Below are 25,782 nucleotides of genomic sequence, written 5' to 3' on the forward strand. Positions count from 1 at the left end.
ATACATGCAAAATTAATTAAATATACTGTTGTTTGATTTTAGGTTTACTCAAATAGATTAAATCAGGGTTGTGCAACATTTTTTGTCCGCCGGTGGATTATACAAACAACTTCAGACATCTAGCTGACCGCACAAAAAATTTACCGATAGTTTTTCCGTGTCCATAACAAATTAAAAAATTCTCACAATGCTAAATTTATTTAGTTAACATTTTAATGGGATAATTTGAGTTATTGCATAGTTTGCTAACATCAACTTTGAAAGCCTTATAGTACTAAAGGCACAGGGCAAAACGGCTAAATATTAAACACAGCGGCAAGAGCAAAATATAATTTTGTATTTTTATCCATGTAAAAGCCTTTTTGAAAATAAATTGATGAATTAGGATTTCATGCTCGAAATGGAGAAATATTTAAGTAATGACGAGGGCCATAACAAATGGCGTGGCGAGCCAGGTAGTGGCCAAAGGGCCACATGTTGCACATCCATGGTTCAAAACATCTGTTTTTTAGCTTTTCACATTTCTTTAAAATCATCAATCTTACGTTATCATTTTAGAATTGCTGAAAAATAATAATCCATTACACTAGCAAATAAGTAATTTGCAGTAACACATTCCCATTTTTTTCATACTAGATAGTAGCTTACTTGAATTTGGCAGACCTGGTTTTCTAAGTGGTGAATGGCAGCTATTCTTTCAATTTCCTATTTCTAGACCATATGTTCATTGTTGTAATCAGCTTTCCGGAAGAAGACTCAGGTTACAGAATAAAACCTGTGAAACGCTAAATATTGAACGGTAATGCCATACTTCTGCATTAATATTTAATCATATCATGTTTTAGATCAGCGGCCTCCTTCCGGAGGCTTTAAGCACTCATGGCCCCCTGTTTATTATTCCAGTGGTATTCAAGTGTTATTTTGATTGGTAGATTCCAAATCCCATTATGATTAAACAATTCATGCTCAACAAAGTGGAAACACCTTGTGAAATAAACTTAACAACCAATGAAAATAGGAAGAATGGGAAATTCTCTAGTAAAAGTAAAATCAGTCTTGCGCTTAGCATTGTGCCCCCCCCCCCCCCTCCAACTGCTGTTAGGAACCATTGGGTTATACCAGAGGTGGGCAAGTGGGCAAGCAACTCTGGAAAACAATAAGCCTCGTGCCAAAACTAAATTTAATCGCAATCTCAACAAATTCTTGAGCTATTTTTAGCTAAAACATCAAAATTTGGTTTCAGTTTAGTTGTGGCAGCATCGGCCAGATTGAATCGCCTACCAGGCCGGATTTAGCCCGCAGTCCGTACTTTGCCAATGTCTGGGTTCGATTTTCTAAAAAGTAATGGCAATTCTGTGTTATTTCTTAACATTAACAATAATACCATATGTTCTGTTTGTCTGAGGAAGTCTGACTTGCAGAATAAAATTGGTGAAACACTGAATATTGAATGGTAATGCTGTACCTCTGCATCAATATTTAATAACCTCATGTTTTGAGCATTAGTCATATTTATTTATTTAAGATTGGTATGCCGTGCGCACAGTTTACATGAAATTATTATCTCGCTCAAAGTACGTCAATTATATTGAAATGTTATCTTGTTTTAGGTAAATATTACCTTGGTTAGTCAAAACTAAATATTGCCGCAGTAGAACCAAATTAATATTTTAGTCACATTTCAAGATTTTAGAAAAATCGCTTGGGCAAACTCAACTTGTCAAATAAAATATAATTGAAAAAAAAAACACAGTAAATAATTATGGCATACTTTGAACCGGGCTTTAAGCTTGGGAGCATTGTGATACTACATGAGTATTTAGGCGATAATACACCTTTTTCTAATCTGGCTCAACTTGTTTAAATGTGGTATGTCCAAAATGAATCAAATATTCAATTACATTAGGCATATAGATAGTTATAATAAAGAAAAGATAGGGTGTGCAATGCTTTTTATTGACAAAGTTATTAAACGGATATTACATTGTAAACATAGACTGAGTGTTTTATACCAGAGTCACAGATATTTGAAAAACTTCTATCACACCAAATAAATAATGCTTTGGTATGTTGGAATTTTATTTGATATAATATAAAATCCGATACTGTATTGTAGACATAGGCTGGATGCTTTGTACATGATTCATTTGTACTGGTTTATGTCTGGCCACACTTGTTATAATTCAATTTGGGACTACTTTAGCAAGCAATATACACAGATACACGTAGATAGCAAATTCTGAAGTTTAAATAAAAAAGGCTTTCCATGTCCCATATTGAACAAAAACAAATTTGAAATATAATTGATATCACATATTAAAAATTATATCATTTCAAAATAAATTTAACACCAATTTAAAATGCAGAGTAAGATAAATAAGGCTTTTAATGTAGAAATTTTAATCAATAGGATATAATTCTGATATTATATTGTAGACATAGGCTGGATGCTTTATTATGAATCATATTATTGTTACTGGTTTATGCGTGGCCACACTTGTTATAATTCAACCAGAGTAATAGAAACTTCATTGCGGATTTAGAAAAATACTTTAACAAGCAATATCTACAGTTACATATAAAATTGCAAAATCCATATGTAAAAAGATAAGAAATGTACCTAATGTATTTCTTTGACAAGATTATGAAACCGATATTACATTGTAAACATGGGCAAAGTGTTTTATGCCAGAATCGTGGATATTCGGTAACCTACTATCATACACCAACTTAAAATGTAGAGTAAAGCTTTCAATGTTTGATCAATAGAATATAAAATCCTAAAATCTTCATAGTTGGCCACACTTGCTCAGTTACTAATGATTTAAGTTTGGCCAAGCTTCCCACCAGTTAACATAAGTATAAGAATTGATTTGATGTATTCTTATATTCACCTTGCTCACCCGAATTAATTAACTCTGGTGATTGGAACTGGATTATTGATATTGATTTATATTTGATGGTTGGCGTAGTAACTGGTTAATGACAGGGATAAGTGTTGTCTATATACAGGTGGTCACTAGAAAAGCAGAAAATTTGAAAGTCAAATAAGATCACAAACAAATTGCGTATACCGTTAGTATAGGTTGAATTGAAACGATATCCCACAAGTTAACCTTCGAAACGCTACAAGGGCGTGAGGGTTAGGACACTGCTCTGAGTGCATCGACGACATTTTGAGCATTTATGAATGCAATATAACATACCGGTATGCCTTGTAAAAGTTATTCTCCGTAAAATTAAATAGCTGTTTGACAAATTTTCTGTTTTTCTTGCGTCTACCCTGTATATGAACTTGGTAAATCAAAAACGAGAATATCGTTCAGAGACTTATCGATCGAAAGTTAGGGGATCCCCCAAAACAGCGCTCTTAATCCATAGTGACACCTTGTGTCCAAACTCTAATTAATTAATAACTCGCTAATTATACTACATAATTCATCCAAAATCAATAGGCTTCTGTTACGACATATGATGAATGCACATGCAAAATCTGGAGCAGATTCAATCTCGCTTTCGTAAGATATCGCGTGCATCTAACAGACAGACAAATACCTATCAACATACTTACCGATTAAAATCGATAAGTAATAATAAAAAGTCATGTCTCTTGTGTAATATTAACAACTTTTTGGACATGGAGTGGACCTCTGGGTGGTTTTGATAAGTTGTTGCTTTGACTGTTTCTGCAAACTGCTTTATATTTGGTCACGCTTGTTTTGGTTGTTGTGGCCAATCTATGGTTTTAATCTGGAAAACTGGTATGCGGACTTATGGATTTATTTTATGTGTTTGAATTTTTTTTCTGCAAATAATGAAACGAGTTTATCAAATTGAAAATGAAGGTAGTTTTTGGAAAGCTATTACTTTCATTTTTGTTTGTTAAAATAGTCACATGGGTCCATTCTCACCCAAAGTACACTGTTGTTTTAATTTCATGATGTCGCTTTTATATGACATTTTGACCTTCATGATCATATATTTGAGCATTGCTCTTGTTTACTGAGATGAATAAACATGGTAGGGTCAAAGGTCAAACATTTAAAGAATTTGTGTAAAACATGCTTCCATACATTTACGGAATGCTTTGATGTTTTAGCAAACAGCAAATACTGGATTTAGCGTGAGGTCAAAATTTTGTGACTTTGAGCTCAGACTATTTTTGGGAGCAAAATGGTGATGGTTAAACAAAGTGTGGTGTCACAATCAGTGGCGTCAATTGATGCCCTTGGCAAAGTTTAAAAATGCCAGGTCATACAAAATGTTGATCAATGGTTGACAGTTTATGACTTTTATTAAAAGGAAATTATTATTTGCTTAAAGGTTTGAGTTTTGAGTTTCACTTTTATTGAAATGAAATTATTATTTGCATAAAGGTTTGAGTTTTATTATATTTGAATATTTTTCGGTTAAAACTATTCGCTTTTTTGTGGCCTCATCCACACTTGAGCCACTGCCACACCGTAGATAGGCTTCTGGTCATAATCATGGATGTATAAAAGGAATCGTTTTGTTAAAAATTGATGACTGGTTCAGAAAATATATGATTTTAGGAAAGAACTTAAAACTTTCAATATCTGAAAAATTACATTTGTAATGTAAAGTTTCAAAAAAACAGAATCTCTAGAGTTCAGCATGAGGACCATAGCCAGGAATTTTTAGAGAAGAGGGGAGGTGATCCTAAAACTTCTAATTGCCAATTTCACTCGTAAAAGCCTGAAAACGTGTGTTATTGAGAGTCTTAAGTCTCTAAAGAGCGTTTCAATTTACGGAAAATTTCTATGTATGACGAAGAAAATTTTTTTTTCATTTTAGAATGGAGGGTTACAGGCCTCCCTAAACGACACGCCCCCCCTCACCCTCAACCCCCTCCTCCCTGGATGTGCCCCTGATCAGCATATCTTATCCAATTTATTACCTCCCTGATCAGCAAGGATGAGGGTGAGCATTGAGCTTGTGATGCACACAAAGTTTATTTTAACTCTTGAACCATACACCATTGTCCCCATGGAAAGGAGGAATTTCATTTATTTTGCCAGGGTTGGATCTACGATTTTCAAACTTACAGTTTTTAAACATGATTCGAACAAAGTCTGTATTCTCAACTATTTCTATCCATGCCACAAAGTTGGTAAATATGCTTATATCAACTATCAACACTATTCAAAACCTCCATCAATCAAATTTTACAACGAGCTATTAAAAATCTGTTAGTGTTTATGGCATCCCATAAACGTGTTATGAAACTTATTTGTTTGCTATTCTTCTATCAATATTTAGAGAGTATGAAAGTTGAAAAGTTTTTACATTCCAATTGTTGGGTTGGAGTCATTTTTTTTAAACCTAGCAAAACCACAAAAATAAAATAAGATGTTAAAAAAATGAGTATAAATAAATGAAAAAACACCAGAAATGCACAAATATTCTTGTAAACTTCTCATATTAAATTAGATTCCAAAATTAGGATTTTAATCCAACAATTTGATCAATTTGTCTTTTGCAAAGTTTTATTTTTGTCCCGAAAAAGTTAAACATATTAGGTAAAAACAAGCTGTCAGTGCGTACCCAGGGGGTGTTTGTGGGTCGGAACCCCTTCCCCCCCAATTGAAATGTAAAAAAAAATATTTTACTCAGGCTCTCCGTAAATGAATGAGGTTCAGTTGAAAGTGGTCCCACAATGAAGAGTCCCCTTTTTAAAAGGCAAAAAAAGCATTATTCTGTATCATCCGTACACCCAAAAGAATATTTAGTAGCCCCAGTTTTGTGTCGCAACCCATATGTTGCAAAACGCTGTATTACACCATGGATGAATTAGTGGAATTTCAACCAGAGATTTTAAACTGTGATCCCAATATAGTTAATTCTAACACAAATGGACAGCCTATCGCCCCCTTTTCCTGTTGATATTTTATTGACGACCTATTTCAATCGAATACTTGGTTTGAGGGCTTCACTTCAGGCTGATACTTAAACATAAGTGCCCATCTCTTGACCTCAATTGCTTTAATAAGAGACGCTTCCAAAGACTTCAAACAACGACAACTTTGCGATCATTGATTTTGTTTGGAGATTCATTGGCAACAGAAAAACAAAACAAAAATTTGAATAGTCGAGGTACGGTAGTCTACTTTTACAATACCCTTCGGACTAACACTAAATGGACGTACTGTATACATTGTTTTGTTATTATGTTGTTGTTACGAAAAATCGTTTTTCTATCCACCAATTGCTTTGAAATTTCCAGTAAAAGTTTGTTGTTTTCGCCAGAAAGCTCTTACTTTTATGTACTTCATAAATATTTGTGAGCTGTGTGTAATTTGTTTTTGTATGAGATGACGTCATCAAAATTAAAAATTGTGCCATGCCGTAGTTCCGTGAGCACATTTCAGTGATCTGATGGTCAGACTACCGGTACTGTAGAAAGATATATATCCCTATTACTTCATTTTGGCCTGTGTTCTCATGCATTTGAAAGCAAATAAGTCGCTAATTAATTCCATACCAGACATGGACTGGTAACCAGATGAAAGTCCGTGGTTTGCCATATGATTAAGCCATCTTGTCGATTTTCCTTTCCCTTGGGATAAGTATTTAAATCCTATCCAAATATTTGAGATTGCCATTTTGTTTTTTTATCACATCAAGTTTCTGGTTTCAAAAATTTGTACGGCATATTATTTTGTTGTTGCATATTTTACTATTAATAAGTTAGTTGCGAATGACGTAGCGTTAGTCATCCATTACACTTAGTCATGCTTCCTGGTAGCTTGCAACAAAGTGCGAAACACAGGGCAATAAGGGCAGATATCTTTTTGAAATTCATTTTTAAACAAGTGTTTTATAATTTTTACACTGAACAGGGCTCTTTATAAGACCAGTGATTGCCGGGAAATACTAATTAACATATTATATCAACATAACTCTGTGCTCCCGAAGTATGTGTATCAAGATGGGGCACAACCTGAACCCTGACTGGTACACATACTATGTTCAGGTTGTGCGCCAATTTGGTGCACATACTCCGGGAGCTCCCATAACAGTATGAGTAAAGTAAATAGGGGATACCTCTTGTTTGCTTATCAAACAGAAGTCACTGTTAGTGTGATGTCTGGCAACTGGTTTCTTTGAGGGTGTAAGCCAATGCTCATACATCAATGTCCAAATAATATTTTCATGATATGAAGCATGTCGCATGGTTTCGATTGGTTTATTATCAGGATGGCAGCCGTATAAAAATAGAAACAAAGATTTATTTCCTGGTTTATGTCAGTACTTAGTGGCGTTTCACCCATAAAAGCTGCAATTATACAATTATTAAATTATGATTTAATGTATAGGGTGTTCATGAAGTCTCAAAATTTTTCAAAATTGAAAGGGAATTTATCGATACCATATATTGTTTTGGCTCTTGCAGATGTATTAAATGAAGTAAAAATACTAAAAGCAATTACTGATTAGAAAACAACTAATCTGGTTAAGATATATTGAGAACTGACAAAATTGAAATTGTAAAAGAACTTTATAGACACCATGTATAATAAATATATACGTTGTTCCAAATATGAATAGCTGGATATTGAACATTAACACGCTGAAATATGTGGATACAAAAGGCCAAAACGAAGCAGTAGTCCTTACCCTATACCAGGAGTCGGGAACCCATGGCTCGCGAGCCATATATGGCTCTTTTGGTGACGGCATATGGCTCCCAGAAAAATCTGATATTCGAAGGCTAAGCTTACTATAGTTATATAGATTTCAAACCATATAGTTATTGCCAAATTTGGCAGAACATTTGCCGATACGTTTGAGAACACGCGCATAGCGCCTATCTAAGTTATATGCGAGAAGTCCCAGACATACATTGTGACTAAATAGGGGATTTTGGAACATATTTTGTGACATCACGAAGGAATAAAGTTTGCCTTCCGTCCGTTTGTACTGTTTATTTGTTATATTATTTAATACACTGTGGAAATAATTAGGCAAAGAAAAATGCGGTATGGCTCGCACAGAAATGAAATTGAAAATATGTACCTTTTATGGCTCTCTTGGTCAAAAAAGTTCCCGACCTTATACAGTACCAAATCTATGTTACAGTCCAAAAATTTAAAACTTTTGTGTAGCAGGATAGAGGCCACAGAACCGTTACAAATATTTTTTATTAATTTTGAAGAAGTCATCACACAAAATTTTGAAATGAAAAATGAATCGCATAGAGCCCACAGAAGGTTTGAAATAAGTGAAAATAATAGTCTTATAGAGAAAAATTCAATCTTTAACCACTGAAAATTTCAAAGCAATTGGTCCGGCAATTAAGGAGAAGCGATTTTTTAATAACAAGAAGATAAAACACCAACAAGAACAACAACATAATAACAAAACGATCCTTATGTATACTTTGTGTCCAATAAACATGAGTAAAATTTTGAACCTATTGATATTCCATATTCAACAGTATAAGTGATATAATAACGAGAATATCGGTCAGAGAAGACTTATCGATAGAAAGTTAGGGGATCCCCCAAAACAGCGCTCTTTCTCCATAGTGACACCTTGTGTCCCATCACTAATTAATCAATAACTCGCTAATTATACGACATAATTCATCCAAAATCAATAGGCTTCTGGTACGACATATGATGAATGCACATGCAAGATTCAGAGCAGATTCAATCTCGCGTTCGTGAGATATCGCGTGCATCTAACATACAGACAGACAAACAAACAGACAGACAAATACCTATCAACATACTTACCGAGTAAAATCGATAAGTAATTACCGATAGGTAACAGCTTATCGTTTTCAGATGGTTAACGATTGCAATTTAGTCTAGCTGTTACCTGTCATATCACTACCCCTTTATTTTATGTTGAATTTAACTAATAAAGTATAAATTCAGGCGCTCCAGAAGCATATGTACCAATATGGCGGTAACTAATTTTGTTTGCCTATTTTATATCAAGTTGTGTAAAGGGACTGAAAGCTATGGGCAGGGGTATATTCACTCGGCTAACACAGACTAGTCTCAGAACTCGTAATAGAACTAAAATAAGGAAAATCTGAACAAAATTATGTCCTAACCTGGTACACATACTATGGGAGTAACAAAATTTGTGCATATTTTCATTTTAACAATATATTTTATTTTTGACTATATGAGTGATAATTTTTTTTATCATTTCAGAGCTTTGTACTTCAAAAAAGCAACGGGTTATTGGCCACCACACGTCGGTGAAGATTCATCAGATGTTTCAAAATGGAGCACTCGAAGAAGTTCTCAATGAAGTAAGGATATTCAACATATATCATTTCTAGTTTTATGTTGCAGGTTCACTAGCTGTTGACCCTTGACCTGTTGACCCTCATTGTTGCCGATACCTTTCTCAGAGTGGATTCCATTTTTGAATGAGTGAATAGAAAATGACCTTCATATTTATCTCGGAGCAGAGGGAAGCCAAAAGACGGCACATTCATATAGCGAATCCTCTCGTCCACTTACCAGTTCATGTTGGGTGTAGGATTAGTTAGCCAGTCATTTGTTTCAGATGCATAATGTGACCTTGGTTTGAGCAATTTTTTTTTCAAAAACTCATGCTTATCAGAAAGTATTGGATCTTTCCCCCTTGTGTTTTTAGAGAAAATGAAACAGATTTACAAGTAATACAATGTTTCTGTATTTTCCAGAAAGTTCCGTTGACTAACCTATTCGGAAAAGGTGACTCTGTTAACTGAAAATCTGAAGAATCCAGCACTTCTAGGAAGATCTAAAAGATCGTCTGAAGTAACAACTTCTCTTATTTCTCTTTTTTCCATTCAAATTACCCGATGAATTCGGAAAATTTATTTGCTTTGTGTGAACTTGATTCGTATTTTTAAATTTTCTGGGATTGGTTATTTGAATTAGAATTGCCTGGACAATAGGGGAATTACTACAAGTTATCTGGTGGGTTGGAGATGTTGCCATGTAGTATTTATGGTTTGATGGTCGTCTCGTATAACTTCTCTGTCTAGGTGCAGGGGCGTAGAAAAGAATTTTCGAAGGGGGGGGGGATTTCTAATTGTCAAGTTAGACCATATAAGTGGGTTGGCCGTGCTCAAGACTTGAGAGTCTAAAAATCATTTCAAGCCACAGAAACTTGCTAAGCATGATACTGAAAAATATTTTTTATTTACAATTCAAAAAGGGGGGTTTCAAAAAGTACCCCCTCCCTCCTCAAAGGGTACGCCCCTGTCTAAGTGGCCCAGCTGCCAAAGCCATGCTCACCAAGGATAACAGTGTTCTAAAAACTTAGTTTCCGAATTTAAAAATTTAATTAGATGTTGAACCTTAGGTTTCGCTGCTCGATAACCAGTTGCCATCTGCTTCCCCAGTGAAATGCGTGTTCAATTTTATTCCCAATTTTGTATGTTATTTTTCACTGGATGAAAAAAATGAACTCGACTATGACTATTTCACTACGAAATTCAATTTATGCTTCTTTCTGTGTACAATATTCAACAATACAAGTAATTTTTAATTTTTTTCACTAATCTTCTCAGGGCTTCGAAAAAGCAACTGGTTATTGAATACCACCTGATGCACATGCTGGTGAAAATATATCAGATGTTTCAAAGTCGGGCATTCCAAGAAATCCTCAAAGAAATCAATGTAAGTGAGGATATTCAACATATTATAATTTCTATATTTATGTTGCGGGTTTCAGTAGCTTATGGCGTTTCTGTTGTTCCCATAACTTGTTCAGAGATGGATGGATCACATTTCTGGATGAGTCAATAGAAAAGGATTTTTATATTTTTCCCATAGGAGTGATAGTCAGTAAGACGGATTAATTATATAGCGACCACGCTTCTCATCCGGTCCATGTTGGGCATGGGATTAATTCGCCAGTCGTTTGTTTGACAGGTACTCCCGAAGTATGCGAACCAAGATGGCGAACACCGGTACATAGTATGTGTACCAGGTTAGGTGCAAATACTACGGGAGTCACTTGGCTCTCGAACTCGAAATAGAACTGAAATAAGGAAAATTGGAATAAAATTATGGCCTAACCCTAACCTGGTACACATACTACAATTTTATACCTGACGATAAAAGCAATTAATATTTTTTTTTATCTTCTTAGATCTTCGTACTTCGAAAAAGCAACTGGTTATTGAATACCACCTAATGCACATGCCGGTGAAAATATATCAGATGTTTCAAAATGGAGCATTCCAAGAAATCCTCAAAGAAGTCAATGTAAGTGAGGATATTCAACATAATATAATTTCTAGATTTATGTTGAGGATTTCAGTAGCTTATGGCGTTTCCCTTGTTTCCCATAACTTGCTCAGAGATGAGTGGATTACATTTTTGGATGAGTCAATAGAAAAGGATTTTCATATTTTTCCCATCAGTAATCAGTAGTTTTCTGGCCATACTGAGATCACACTTGATGTACAAATTGCAATAAACGTTTAAAAAACATTCCAGGGTGAGGGGAGCCGTGAGAAACCAAATTTGGTTATCGAACAGTGGCACCCAGTTCATAGGGGTGAAAGTCAATAAGACGGATTAATCATGTGGAGAACCACGGCCTCTCGTCCGGTTACCAGTCCAGGTCGGGTATGGGATTAGTTAGCCAGGTATTTGTTTCAGATGTAAGAAATGACCTTGGTTTGAGCAAATTCTTGAAAAAAAAACCTTCTTATTAGAACTTTTTTGAGCATTCAACAGTATGGCTCTTTCTACCTTGTGATTTAAAATTAAAATTGAGCATGATTTATAAGTAATACAACGTTTTGTATTTTTCAGAAAGTTTCATTAACCTAAAAGGCGACTTTTGACCTCCGACCTCTGCCCACTGAAATTGTAACTAATCCAGCACTCCCAGGAGCTCTTGAAGATTGTTCGAAGTAAGAAATTCTCACATTCCTCTTAAGTATTTTTTTTTGGTTACACCAAATGGGCACAGGTAAATTCATTTGCTTGCGTGGACTTGATGTTTTTGGAATCTGGAGTTTTCAACTCTTCTGGGTTAAAATATTTGAATTTGAATGAAATTTACATTGAATATTTGAAAATATCTATGCGGCTTACCAGCCTGTAGTAAGCGCTGTGTGCTGCTGTTATCATGCATAGGATAGGATTTACATATTTATCAAGAGGAGAGGAAAGCGGTTTAATGATATGGCGAATCACTGCCTTTCGTCCAGTTACTTGGATTAATATTTTGAAATAGCCGTACGGCTTAGCAGCCCATGCGCCTGCATCGGTAGTTGCTATCTCTCTGCTGCTGTTGCCATGGTTAGCTTGCTGTGGTTGTTCAGTCTATTTCCTTTTGGTAAAGCAAGCAACTCGGGGTGTCATAAACTTTTTTTCTAATAGATATATTGATTTTCATTTAGCATAGTATAATACCATTAGGACTTCACACGAAAGATGTGGCCGCTCCAATATTCAGATTATTCATGTCTTCTTTCAGTACAGTTCATTAGTAAGGTTCATTTCTGAAGTTCATTTGCCTGTCCAATCAGGAAATCCCCAAAATGCTATCTGGGGATACAGTTCGATGCTTATTATGGATTACGTATATAGGTTGTCCATAAAGTTTTAAAATAGTTTAAAGTTGCAAAGGGAATTTATGGATTTCATATATTGTTCCGATCCTCACAGATGTATTGAATGAAGTAAAAATCAACAAGCCTGGTTAAGATATAGTGAGAACTGACTTCATAACAAAATTGGATGCTCCAGAAGTATGTGTACCAATATGGATGTAACTAATTTTGTTCGCCTACTTTACATCAAGTTGTGTAAATGGACTGAAACTTGTGAGTAAGGATTGATAATAATTTTGCTAACACAGACAGTCCCGAACTCGTGATAGAACTAAAATGAGGAAAATCGGAATAAAATTATGGCCGAACCCTAACCTGGTACACATACTTCGGGAGTACCTAAAATTGAGGTTGTAAAGGGACTTTATGAACACTTTGTATATCTCTAAGTATGATATAAAACATATCGCTTAAACATCCACTTTCCTCTCCTCTCGAATGAGTAGTAGAGATCTAACTAACAGCACAAGCAAACCTATTTATTTCTTTTTTGTCTTTCCAGCAGCAAAAGACAGGACATGAAAACCTGTCAAGTGAACACTACGGTACTTCACGATGGAAATCAAGATCAGAGGTTCGGCAATTTGAAAAATAAATAACTGTCATGCTGTTGGGGCCGTTGCTGTTGGGGGAATTACTGTGACCGCTGGTACCAGAGAGAGAGAGAGAGAGAGATTTATTGCTCTTGTCAACCAGAAAACAAACAATGGTATATGATAAAATATATACAATATACACAAAGTTGATTTGGTATAGACTGGGGGGGAGCGATACGACCATGAGGACCAGACTTGCCCTCCAATGGATAATCATTTCAGGCCTCGTTAGAGCCTTTATTGTTATTTTTGTCGCTACCTCCCTGTGTCGGGAATGGATAATTTGCGCGTTGAGGTATACCTGAATACATGTTGGCACATGGCAGTAGGTGTCAAACTTTTATGACCCGTGCTCCTTACTCTTCTATAAAAATACCCAGTGGGTGTCGCTGATCGATAACCAGTAATGGTGTCTCGTGCCTCGCTTCACCCTGAAGTACCCTTTTACTTATTTTATTTTTATGTTTATTCACAAATGTGTACTTTAGTATTGTGGAAAAATAAGTTACTGATTGCTGATAGTGTGATTTCACCATGTCCCTGGATATCGTTTTTTTCCTAATTTATCATATTGGTACATACACTTATGGAGCGCCCCTTTCTCTTTATTTTTTTGACCATTTTCCGATCTTTCAGTCGTCATTATCTGTGTTATAGACCAGGGGTTCCAAAGGTTTTTCCAGGATGACCCTAAAAACAACTTTTAAGTGTCCAGTGCGACCCTAGGTCAATATATATATTTTTCATGAAACTTTACAACCTTTTTCACTGGACTTTTGAGATTGGTCATGTGATGGTATTAAGTAAAATAAGCTAAAACCAAACAGTGATGTCACAATTGGCACTAACATTTTCTATAGCATAAGCATAGAGCGATGCCTATGGGCCTGTTTTACAGTAAGCCATGGTACAAACTGCTAAATTTAACATGGTTTGTCAAATCTTAGATGTTTTGTACATCCATCCGCTACCAAACCTCAGCGACCTGTTTAGGTCCCTACCTACTTATCACTCTGACCCAATTTGGGGTCGCGACCCCTGGTTTGGAAACACCTGTTCTAGACGAAAGATCGAAATAAAATTGTATTGTATATTTGTATTTACTTGTACATGTCTGTTTTCCTACTATAGCACAGCAGTTATATTTGTTGGGGGTGCATGACGGACATTCCCGTGTCTTAGTGTCTTGAACATATATCCCATCTCTGTTACACAATTTAATTATCATACAGAAACGGGTGCGCGAATACCCTGACTTGCGCCATTGTGTTTATGGGTATTTGCTTGACAACCTTCAATTCACAAAAGAATGGGTGTTACCGGGGTGTGTTGTCTATTCATTGTAACGCAAAAGTTCTGCTTTTGTGTAGAGAAGTTGTATCTGGTGACACGTATGCTGTGTTGAATAAAAATGACAAAGGTTGAAGATATCTTGTCTTTTTAACCAGTGTTGGAGGGGGGGGGGGGGGGTAGTTCTTGGACTATCGGGATAATGAGCGAAAAAGTTCTTGTTTTAGACATTAGTAACCGCAGCAAGTGGGTTACATGCATTAGTGTTGTATTTGACTTTTCTGGAGATGGATATTAGATTTATGTAAAGTGTGTCATGTAGCTTTAGTAGTGACATACATTTTCTAAAAAGAGAGAAGCGTTGTTAATGAGTTTGATAAGAAGAGAGCCCGTTCTAATTTTTTTAATAATTGGATTTTCTGCTTTTGTGTTGAAAGAGGTTGTAGCTGCTAACTGGTACGCTTCAATATTGTTGAATAATAGGTTGGAGATATTTAATACTGGTATTCTATATTATTGTATTTTCGTAGTCGATAGAGCAGGGGTGGGCAATTACTTTTTTGAGTAGGAAAGTTACGGAAAACAGACTTGATTACTGGGCCAGATTCGAAACTCATGAATAAAAATACAGTTTATTTACAAATACCTATCGTACCAGCTAATGCACAATAGACAACTAGTGCACCGAGTGGCACAGTGATCAATGGGAATGATAGGCACATTCCAGGGGTTTCGCTAGTTTCCATTCAAGTCGTGAGTCTATATCAGTGGTTCCTAATCTTTTATGGCCTCGTTTGGAAACCGCTGGTCTATATTATTATACAGGGGGGCCCAAAAGTAGGTATACAGTTATTAAACTATTTTATATGCTTTGAAGCTACTTGCAGTTCACTTTATGTTACTTGTTAAGTACCACAAAAATGGCTTATTTCTATATAATAAATCTAGTGTGAATTAACATTAGTTTTCTAGCTGCTTGGAAGGTAATAAAAAATAACTGTATACCTATATTTGGGCCACCCGGTATATGCTGTTTGAATATGCTCAAATACCTACTATGTTTGATTTGATACTATTATTAAACTCTGAGGATCATTTTGTTTTGCCAGTAAGAAGTTTGCTTTATACATATTTATAATTTATGTAATTCAGACCATAAAACTATTTCACAGAGCATACTCGAGCCTCTGGGACGTTTTATTTGGGTTCAAATCCACCCAAAAGTTTTAGGTTGTAATATCTGGAGAAAATGGGTAATTATTTGGGAATTTGTTGGCAATATATTTGGGAACATCCATGGGCATCTGTCATAGTTGGAATCATAACTGCAGGTAAGGAATCTATCTCTTCATTTTGTAAATATGAAGCTTTTGTGCTAATTAAACAGTTTGTAAGGTGTACACATATGAGTGGTATAGTAATACCGGTAATTAAAAACTAAAGAATAGTAGTGACACTACAGCAAATACAAATCAAATTTTTCTCCCAAGAATGAGAAAGTTTCTCATCGGTTCGGAAACGTGGTATTACTCCAAAACTGTTTAATGAAATACTAATGTGAATATAGCTGAACACTAATATTAGAGATCAGGTCATCATTTCTTTTTAATTTTTCCAAAAAGTTAAACATTTGTCATTTTTTTTGAAACCCTCCATATATTAACAATGAAATTCGTATCCAAACCAGCTTTCACGCCGCCGATAAAAAAAATTTGGACGAAAATTGTCGTCAAGCTTCTGGAAAATTGGTTAACGCGCATTATGACATGGTGGAGAGGGAATTCAAGCGAGTCGAATTCTGACACGAACAACGATCAAGGTAAGAATTAAATTGTAACGAGTTCGTTCTTAATAACCGCAACTACTTTAATTAACTAACACGCATCCATTGATAATTTGGAAGCTACCAATAAAGAACGGATCGAACTCCATTGCTTAGCCAATTTATTATAAAATGGGTAAAGTGGGGACATGACAAAAACATAACTGCTCCATAATTTAAGTGTTGCATTGACGTTTTGAGGTGAAGTGATAGAACACACGCCGCATGTGAATAATGCTGAGGCAGGACCCGATGGAAGGAATACAACCCGTTGCAGGCGTAAGGAAGACCTTGATGACAGACCAGCAGGTGAGATGAATCAGCACAGAGTAATACATTTTTGAATAAATATATTTAATTTTTTCCTACAATTAATTTGAAGCAACATTTTTTAAACTAGTTAAACAATTACATACAAATTAGGATAAAAGTTTAATCACACAGTTCTACAGGAGGGAAGCCACAGGCAATCATAACTGGTTATTGAGCTGCGACACCTAAACTATATATCAGGGCTACTCAACTGGCGGACCGCGGCCCGAATCTGACTCATTGGAGTGGATTCGGACCGCACCTATTTTTTTTATTTCGGATTATTGACCCTACTTTGGGAGTTTCCTTTTATGAGAGGACTTTTATAAATATAAAGGCTATTTTGTGATTTGCACCTGAATATATATGAAAGGAACTGTATGGCCATAATAAACAATCTTGATTAGCAAATAATCATTAGCCGCATTGGTGCGTGTTTAAAGATGTCGACCCGAATAAGTTTGAAGTTTTGTATGTGTATCTCTGGAAAAATAATTGAGTAGTCCTGCTATTGACTACATTCAATAGGCACAAGACCACCTATTGGCTTTATACCTATTATTTGCTAAGATCACAATATACAGGCCTAAATAAACTCTCCTACTCAAAAATTAAGATTCTGGAAGTCGCAGTTCAGTAAAATTTCTTGCAAAAGTTAAAGCCAGGAATTTCATGGTGGATGTGAATGAGGTCACTATTGATAACAGAGAAATTGACAATGATGAAGAAATCTCAAGGGATAAGGGTGGGTTAATTCAGGCTGTAACTAGTGCATTTAACTCTATCTTGGGTGACGCGATGGCCTAGCTGTGAAAGTGTTGGACTCAACTGTGTTGCTATCACAGATTACATATCGTGGGTTCCCATCAATCAGGGTTCCTAAACCTTTTGTTCGTGCGGCACCAAATCATCCAGTAAAAAATCTCGTTGACACCTACGGGAAAACATGGTACCTTTAACTAGTGCCCCACGGCGCACCCTTTGGGAACTGCTGGCACAAGCAAGGCCGAACCGAAAAAAATCGGGGCTGAGGAGTGTAATACGAGAGCAAGCGTTGCATAGGATAGGATATTGATTTCAGCGTGGCTCGTGGTTTACCGACTTCCACCAAACACTAGTATATTTGATGATATTTTTTGATATAAATATTAGCTCTTTAAAAAATTTACATTTTAGAAAAGATGGCAGAAAAGAAAATAGCTTACCGGGAAGCAAGAAAACCCAAAAAAGTGAATGCCAAACAAAAAGGTAAGAGACGCTCCATATGACAAGTAGGGTAAGAAATGCTCCACAGACGCTCCTTTTTCGTCAAATTCCCAATTTCGCTTATTTTGTAAGTCTTTATCCCCCTCGCTCATTATACATCAGGTTGGCAAACACCGACCGGTCGATCGCCATGCCTTGACTGATCGATCGCATGTGATGAGTGAATTTAATAACATACCCCCCAACCTACGTCCATTGAACCAGTTTCACGCAGCGCGTGTCGTATGTTATAAAATAACAGCACTGTCACAAAATACATCATCTACTCTAGTCACAATTACATTACTAACAAATTGAATTGAACATAGAAAATACAAATTTATTGTCACGAGTCGAGCTTATTGTCACCGGAAGAATTTTTGGGTGCACCCGAAGTATGCGAACCAATATGGCGGACATCGGAACGTAACATGGGTAATAGGTTAGGGTTAGGCGATAATTTTTTTCCAATTTTCCTTATTTTAGCCCTATTATCAGTTCGAAGACTAGCCAAGAGCCTCCCGTAGTATTTATACCTAAAATTATGGCCTAACCGTAACCTAGTACACATATTACATTCCGATGTCCGCCATCTTGGTTCGCATACTTCGGGAGCCCTGATTTTTGTGTACTTATGCGTGCAGTTATCTGCATTTTCAATACTCATTCGCTTTTATGTATGACTTTATCACCAATCAATCGATCGCGAGCTATTTGGAACATTTTAGTGGCGCGATGGACTAGCGCAGAAATGGGCAATTACTTTGGGCCAGTTACAAGTAATAGACTTGGTTACTGGGCCGGAAAAACTCGGTTATTAGAAACTATGAATAAAAACAGTTTATTCACAACAGCTAGGCTAACGTTTATATAATAATAAGAAGCACGAAGTAACACGTTTAATACGTTATAAACTTATTTTTAGGTTTTGTTCACTTCCCAGATTATTCGCCTTTCTCTTTTTTGTGTATTGTTTTATTTTTTGCCAATGAATCGAAATAAATCTATCTATCTATCTAAAAATTGAGGTCAATATGACATTATTTTGGTAAACATTGTCAACGGAAATTTATATCCATAAGAACTATAGTTGTGATTTCAGCAGACACAAGTAGGCCGATGAAATACTTCGGTTGGCCAAATCAGGCCCGCTGGTCGTAATTTGCCTACCGCTGGTCTAGAAGGTTGAAGCGCTGGACTTAACTACGTTGGCATTAAAAGTAAAGATCTTGGGTCGACAATATCACTCAGTGTGTAATATATTGGCTGGGAAATGCCACGATTCCGGTTTTTCAAATAATAGTAGCTCTTCTAGGGCCTTGTTCGAAGCAGAAGCCTCGAATAAGCGTCGTATAAACGGAACGGAAACATACAAACTTTATTTGCAGTGGAAGATGGCCTAATAGCTTCGTTTCAGAATAGCAAACATGTCAACTTTAATTTTTTTTTTCACATGTGCAAAAGGGGAGAGAACTGTCGTCGTCGAATTTCATGATAAGGTTGAAACTGACAATATGATAGCGCATGCAGAGAAGGTTAAAATCGGCAGAAGGAAGGTCAAAGGAAAAAAAGAACAAACAACTGGGTGCGTTCAATCTGCCAGAAGTGTCGAGGAAGTTAACAAAGTTTGTTTCTTTTTATTTTTTCAAGATATTATTTTATTGCAGAATTTGAGCGAACTCGTTCTTAGTATATCGAAATATCAGCGAACCCATTGTTCTTGTTTTAAACTACAGGCGCAGCAAATAGATTACGTGCACAGCAGCTGACTAGCGTTATATTTGGCGTTTTCATGTTACGTTTGATCTACTCAAAGCATTGATTCAAGATTTTAAGAAGAGCGCGACGGTATGGCTCATTGTGCTAAGCGTTAGGAATACGCTCACAACCGCATCTCTAATTACTCTGCGTGGGTTCGCAGGTTCGAATTCCATGCGGGATAGTTATGAGCGACAGGATTGCTGGACTCCTCGCCGTCATAGGGTGGTGCACGTAACCGCTGGTCAGTTACGGCTTCCTCCACCATCAAGCCCATGCATCTGAGAACAAATAACTAACTAATTCCATTCCCGACATGGACGGGTAACCGGACAAGAGACAGTGGTTCACCATATGGTTGAGCCGTCTTATCGGCTTTCTTCTACCAGGATAAATATGTAAATCCTATCCTATCCTTTCGTACCGAACTCATTAACAACAGGGTTCGCGCAAATCCCCTGATTTCAACGACTGCTCACAACCTAATGCATTAAGCATAGGATAGGATTTACATATTATTGGTTATTGGTTGGTTATTTGTTTTCAGATGCAAGGGCTTGATGGTGGAGGAAGTCGTAACTGATCAGAGGTTATGTGAACCACCCTACGGCAACGAAAAATCAGTCCAGCAATCCTCTCTATGGTCCAAATGCCTCTGGCTAAAAACTTGTGTTGTTTTCTAGGATACGCTCGCATCAACAGTGCAGAGACATGGTGGACAACCTAAGAAATTTGGGACGAATCAGTCAACATTAGGAGGTAAAAATTTCATCTGGTAATCTGTTAAGACAATAAATAGCAATTAGCCAGTGCTATTAAACTTATTTTATAGGGGTGAACCCCAAATTAACTCTCTCAGAAATCAATTTTGTATTTTGTAAAGTTGCACGATCGAATTGCATTGTTATAAATAACCTTCATTGAATACAGGCCGCTTGTTTGTGTCGGGTATGAGATTAGTTGGCTAGTCATTCGTTCTCGCCCTCGGGTACATGGTCTATAAGAAACAATAGATTTTGATATTATGAGAAATGTGATTGTACTCAACCCCTCATTTTTTGTATAAATTACAGAAATCACTCAGGAGAAAACAGTGATATTTATTGGGGGCTGCAGGTTAAAACTCTCGGCACATTCCGTCAAAGAACCAACAATGCATGATATCAAGTACAATATCGTTCCAGTAGCGTCACCAGGTGGCCATATTCATGCGAGCTCAACACTGACCTTTAACTCACCTTTCCAAGGTAAGTAGCCCACCATTGAATAGCCCCACGGGGAGGAATATATGGTACTTCCGTAGTGTGTGTACCAGGTTAGGGTTAGGTCATAATTTTATTTCGATTTTCCTTATATTAGTTCTATTTATTGTTCGAGGACTGTCTGTGTTAGCCAAGTGAATATACCCCCTATCCATAGGTTTCAGTCCCTTTCCATAAAATGTTTCGTATCCATCCTCTTTTATGAACAAATCTAAGAGGGCAATGTTTTTTGAAACTTTAAACGCTGTTCTTGAATGTCGCCCTTTGTAACAAGCACAAGAACGAGTAGAGGGATAAAAGAGAGTAAGGTCGCCTTCGATTAAATAGAACGGTTTGTGACAACGAGGAGAGTTTCCGTTTATTTCACGCTCCCATTAGAAAATTTATTTAGGGAAATTTGTGTCAGCTGAGATTTCACGTTAAAAGTTTTTTCTGAAAACATTTAATTCGTCGCTTTTTCTCGACCATTTTGGTAGAGAATTTTATCTAGAAATTTTGCAAGTCTTCTATTAGAAATCTTTCCACAAAGAGTAAAGAGCTTGTGACCTCGTTTTGTGCAAATTTCTATAAAATTTTGGTGTACAACCAGAACATAGTATGTGTACCATATTAGAGCATAATTTTATTCAGATTTTCCCTTATTTTAGTCCTCTTACTTGTTCAAGGACTGTCTGTGTTAGCCTAGTGAATATGCCCACTGTCCATAGTTTTCAGTCCCTTTACACAACTCGATGTAAAGGAGGCGAATAAAATTACCGGTAGGGACTTCCATACTGGTACACACACTTCTGGAGCGCCGGATATTTTACTTTGTATTTGTGTGTATTGCTAATATTTTATACTTATTTTGTATTATTGCAATACATATATATATACATATATTTTAAACTATTCAAACTGTGGAAAATCCAGAATACAAGTTACATTTATCGCAAGCAAATGTTCCGTTAAAGATTGAATAATAAATGCACAAATCAAAAAATCCAAGCATAATAATTATTATAATCTATTAATCATCATTTTTTTCGTCAGCAAAAATAAACGTATCATAAGAAAAAAACATTTCAAACACAATAGGAACTTAACTTAAGTTGTGTGACAGGAGTTGCGAGGGACCTCATAAGGTCTTCAGGCAGCGACACCTAAAAAGTTCGCAGTACCAAAACACTCCGAATTGTTATATTGTTTTATTGGGATGTGATTGTGGAGAGTTTTGGGGTAGGCATGCACATTGCTCTAAAAAGGGGTTTACAAACGAATTTTTTCAAGATTTAACCCAAAAAGACGAAACATCGATAAAGATGCGAAAACGCATGTGCACTGTTTTGTATTCTAGTAACTTTCTATTCAAATACTTGGTCAATATTGCTTCAAACATCATTAGATACCATCTTAAATGCACCTTAATTTTTTGTAATATTTTCAAATAAGTATATTTTGAAATTTCGACAATATCCCTTTGTCCTGAAATCCTCAAACCCATGTAATATATTTTTCTAAGGTCGGAAGAGCCTGAAGATCTTGCTCCCAACATGGTGCTCATCAGAAGCTTCTGTTCTTGTTGGAATCTTTACTGAAACAGAAGAAGGTACAAATTTATATACGAGATAGGATATGATTTACATATTTATCCCAGGGGGTGGAAATCTGATAGGACGGCTCACCCATATGGAGAACCACGGCCTCTCGTCCGGTTACCATTCCATGTCGGGTATGGGATTAGGTATTTGTTTTCGGAAGCATGGACTTGATGGTGGAGAAAGCCTTAACCGACCAGTGGTTACTTGAATCACCCAAGCACATGACTATCTCCGCAGTGGATTCGAACCCGCGAATCCACGCGGAGTATTTAGAGGTAATGCCGAATCGGGACGATTCTGCGCCTTGTATGTATGTATGTTTATTTGCCTCAAAAATGTAACAGTATCTGCATAATAATTAAATAATATTAGCTTCTCGCGTACCAATGTATTTGTATATGCTCTTGTTCGGAACGAAAAGCGTGAACAAGCGCTTTATTGGCAAAAAGGAACCTTAATGAAACATTCCAGAGGCTCGAGGAACCCCAGTGCAATTGTTTAATTCTCTTGTATTGTCTGAATTGTGTTTGAATTATGCGCAAGAATTACTGGACTCCTATCCCAGTAATAAATATGAAAATCTTGAATTCAAGGTGAATGGAAAGAGCTGGACCGTCCGAATCTGACACACGAAGGGCATTTGGAGCTTCATTATCGTTACCTTAGCAACATAACAGCATTCCTACCTCGAGATAGGTTGCCAGATATCAATTTCAAAATATCTTGCTTTCTGTACAATAATGCGGATTGGAAATTTGCAATGGGATTCTGTCTTGCTGATGAAGCCATTGAAAATATGTTTCAGGACCGGTTAGTTACTTTATTTATTCAATCTCGAATGGATAGTTCATACTTTGAAAACAAATATCTGGCTAACTAATTCCATACCCGACCTGACCAGATGAGAGGCCTCGGTTTGTCATATGATTAAGCTGTCTTATCGACTTTTCTCTCCTCCAGGATAAATATGTAAATCCTACCCTATGGGATACCTAGCTAGTGTTATGCTCAAGATTGCACTCCTGCTATTGAACAGTTTAAGTCGGGGTGTGCAACAGGCGACCCGCGGGCCACAACCCCGACCGCCAAGCCACTCAGATTTTTCCCCATCGAGCATAAAATTCTAACTTGACAGTTTATGATTAAGAAAGGCGCTCACATGGATAAAATACTTAATCCTTCCCGCGATACTCTAGTGAAATAACTAGGCGAAACTGCGGGACGCACCTTAACATGGCTTTTTAGTTGTTGCAGACCCAAATGAGTCATTTCAACGTCATGTGCATTGGTAATAAATTAGACTGAAATATAGCTTTGCAAAGCAAAGGTATTAGAATTACTCGCACGTACCAGATTAAAAACTCGTGTCGCGGGTCGCACACCATTCAAAATTGGTACTTCTCCAAGGGCCATACAAATTGTCCGAGAGTGCGGTACATAAAAATTTTAGAATCATTATCCCATTTCACACTTCTTGTCTAAATACTGTGGGTACCTTCACAGAACATAGGCTTTCTAGTAGTTACAGACACAATTAAATTATTGATCTTGTGAAATGTGTTGTTCGCTTTGCACAAGATCAGGAATTGCAACGCAAAGAGAATTAATGAATTGGAATTACTCGCACATACGAGATTAAATTAAAAACTTGTTCCGCGGAACGCACACCTTTCAAAATTGGCACTTCTCTGCAGAATGCACAAGTTTCCTTGTGGGTCGCATTTGGCCTGCAGGCCGCAGGTTGCACACTCCTGATAGGAAGTTCAGAATCATTATCCTGGTTCAAGCTTCTTGTGCAACTACGCATTGTAACATTTCACAAAATATTGTTATTTTTGTGTTCTAACAGACTTGAAGCGGAAGGCTTTGTTCCTGCTATCAAGACACTGGAACCACTTATGGCATCGTTTGAGGATGAGATTGAGTTCAAGATTATTCCTGGGCAGCGGATGACAAACATACAGTTCAATGTGGATGAACAATTTCTGTCTTCACATCAGGGTGGGTAGGAATACAAGATCAGACGCTTAATCAAGCTTTTCGCTCTGAACAAAGCTCTATACAAGCAGCAGGGTTGGATTAACCATTAAGCACGGCGTGTGGCTCATCGTGCTAAGCATTAGGAATACGCTCGCCACCGCATCTCTGATTACCCTGTATGAGTTTGCAAATTCGAATCTGTCCAGGATTGCTGGACTCCTCGCCGCCGTAGGGTGGTCCACGTAACCGCTGGTCGGTTACGGCTTCCTCTACCATCAAGTCCGAAAACAAATAACTAAATATTCCCATATCCGACATGGACTGGTAACCGGACGAGAAGCCATATTTCGCCAAATGGTTAAGCCCTCCTATCCGTTTTCCTCTCCCCCGGGATAAATATGTAAATCTTATCCTATAAGCACGTGCTTTGGGCATCAAGAGAAAGAGGGCACCGCAGGGGGGCATCTTTAAATCCAGCAACGCTTTATACCAGTGGTTTTCAACCTTTATGCTCTTGTGTTCCATTTTTGGTGTCAAAGAAAAGCTTAGGCCAACAAAACCAAATATGGCTTTGAAAGAGTATATTTCAAAACTATCGTAACTTTTGATTAGGGATGGGCAATGTAGAATAATTTACTATTCTAGAATATTCTAGAATAGTTAAATCGAATCCAGAATACCGAATCCTATTCTATTTTCATACTTATTCAAATAGTGAGAATTTCCACATTGCTGGATTTAGATGTTGTAAAATTGCAAATGTATTACTTACTATGAATGCATTATTTATTTGGAAATGTCCTGAACATTGGATTTCATTTGATACTAAACAGGCATTTCCCAGGACAATAAAATTGAGAAATATTACAATCTTTTTTGCCTCCAATTGTTCCAAATGTATGTAATCCCTAAATACTAATAAATACTGATATCCTAAATTAAGACACGCTTTACACACTTTAATAGTAAGCGGTTAAATACAAAAATAGTCATGAAACGGCGTTAAATCATTATTAATGTAAGTCTGCCGAGTGTACTGAAACACACCCGCTGAGAATTAATTAGATGCAGAACCAGCGTGTGGCCACTGCAACCTATGCGCCGTTGTAAAATATTAGATTTAACCGCTATCAATTAAAATCAACTTTTTATTCTGTGCGAGCAAGACACATAAAACCAAGTTCCCGTAAACGCGATTTCGTATTTAGTTATCAGGTAATAACATCTAAAGACTAATTCATTTTCTATGATTATCGTTACATATCATTATCTACCCAGACTTGGCCCTACTCAAATTCAATACGTCACTAGCTTCGCCAGATGCGGCAACTTT

At 36.6% G+C, this 25,782-nt stretch overlaps 1 protein-coding gene across 4 annotated transcripts in view; it reads left to right on the forward strand.

The window, feature by feature from the left end:
* Window positions 1–25,782, forward strand: part of LOC120335751 (uncharacterized) — a 31,548-nt gene that overhangs the window by 3,173 nt on the left and 2,593 nt on the right. The window contains exons 4-20 of one of the 4 annotated variants that reach the window (XM_078109445.1): window positions 9,189–9,289; window positions 9,689–9,947; window positions 10,544–10,652; window positions 11,128–11,243; window positions 11,799–11,899; window positions 13,107–13,313; window positions 15,663–15,821; window positions 16,178–16,309; window positions 16,514–16,621; window positions 17,241–17,369; window positions 17,801–17,872; window positions 19,334–19,494; window positions 20,311–20,386; window positions 20,701–20,874; window positions 22,391–22,477; window positions 23,063–23,279; window positions 24,319–24,470. In XM_078109445.1, coding sequence (XP_077965571.1) covers window positions 15,740–15,821; window positions 16,178–16,309; window positions 16,514–16,621; window positions 17,241–17,369; window positions 17,801–17,872; window positions 19,334–19,494; window positions 20,311–20,386; window positions 20,701–20,874; window positions 22,391–22,477; window positions 23,063–23,279; window positions 24,319–24,470 — 1,390 coding nt within the window. In that variant the 5' untranslated portion in view covers window positions 9,189–9,289; window positions 9,689–9,947; window positions 10,544–10,652; ... (2 more) ...; window positions 13,107–13,313; window positions 15,663–15,739. Of the gene's footprint in view, window positions 1–9,188; window positions 9,290–9,688; window positions 9,948–10,543; window positions 10,653–11,127; window positions 11,244–11,798; window positions 11,900–13,106; window positions 13,314–15,589; window positions 15,822–16,177; window positions 16,310–16,513; window positions 16,622–17,240; window positions 17,370–17,800; window positions 17,873–19,333; window positions 19,495–20,310; window positions 20,387–20,700; window positions 20,875–22,390; window positions 22,478–23,062; window positions 23,280–24,318; window positions 24,471–25,782 lie in introns of those variants that run through there. The other 3 variants (XM_078109439.1, XM_078109448.1, XM_078109452.1) reach the window with 3 other exon arrangements.

Source organism: Styela clava, chromosome 2 (genome assembly GCF_964204865.1).
Source record: "Styela clava chromosome 2, kaStyClav1.hap1.2, whole genome shotgun sequence".
In the NCBI taxonomy this organism is placed as follows: Eukaryota; Metazoa; Chordata; class Ascidiacea; order Stolidobranchia; family Styelidae; genus Styela; species Styela clava.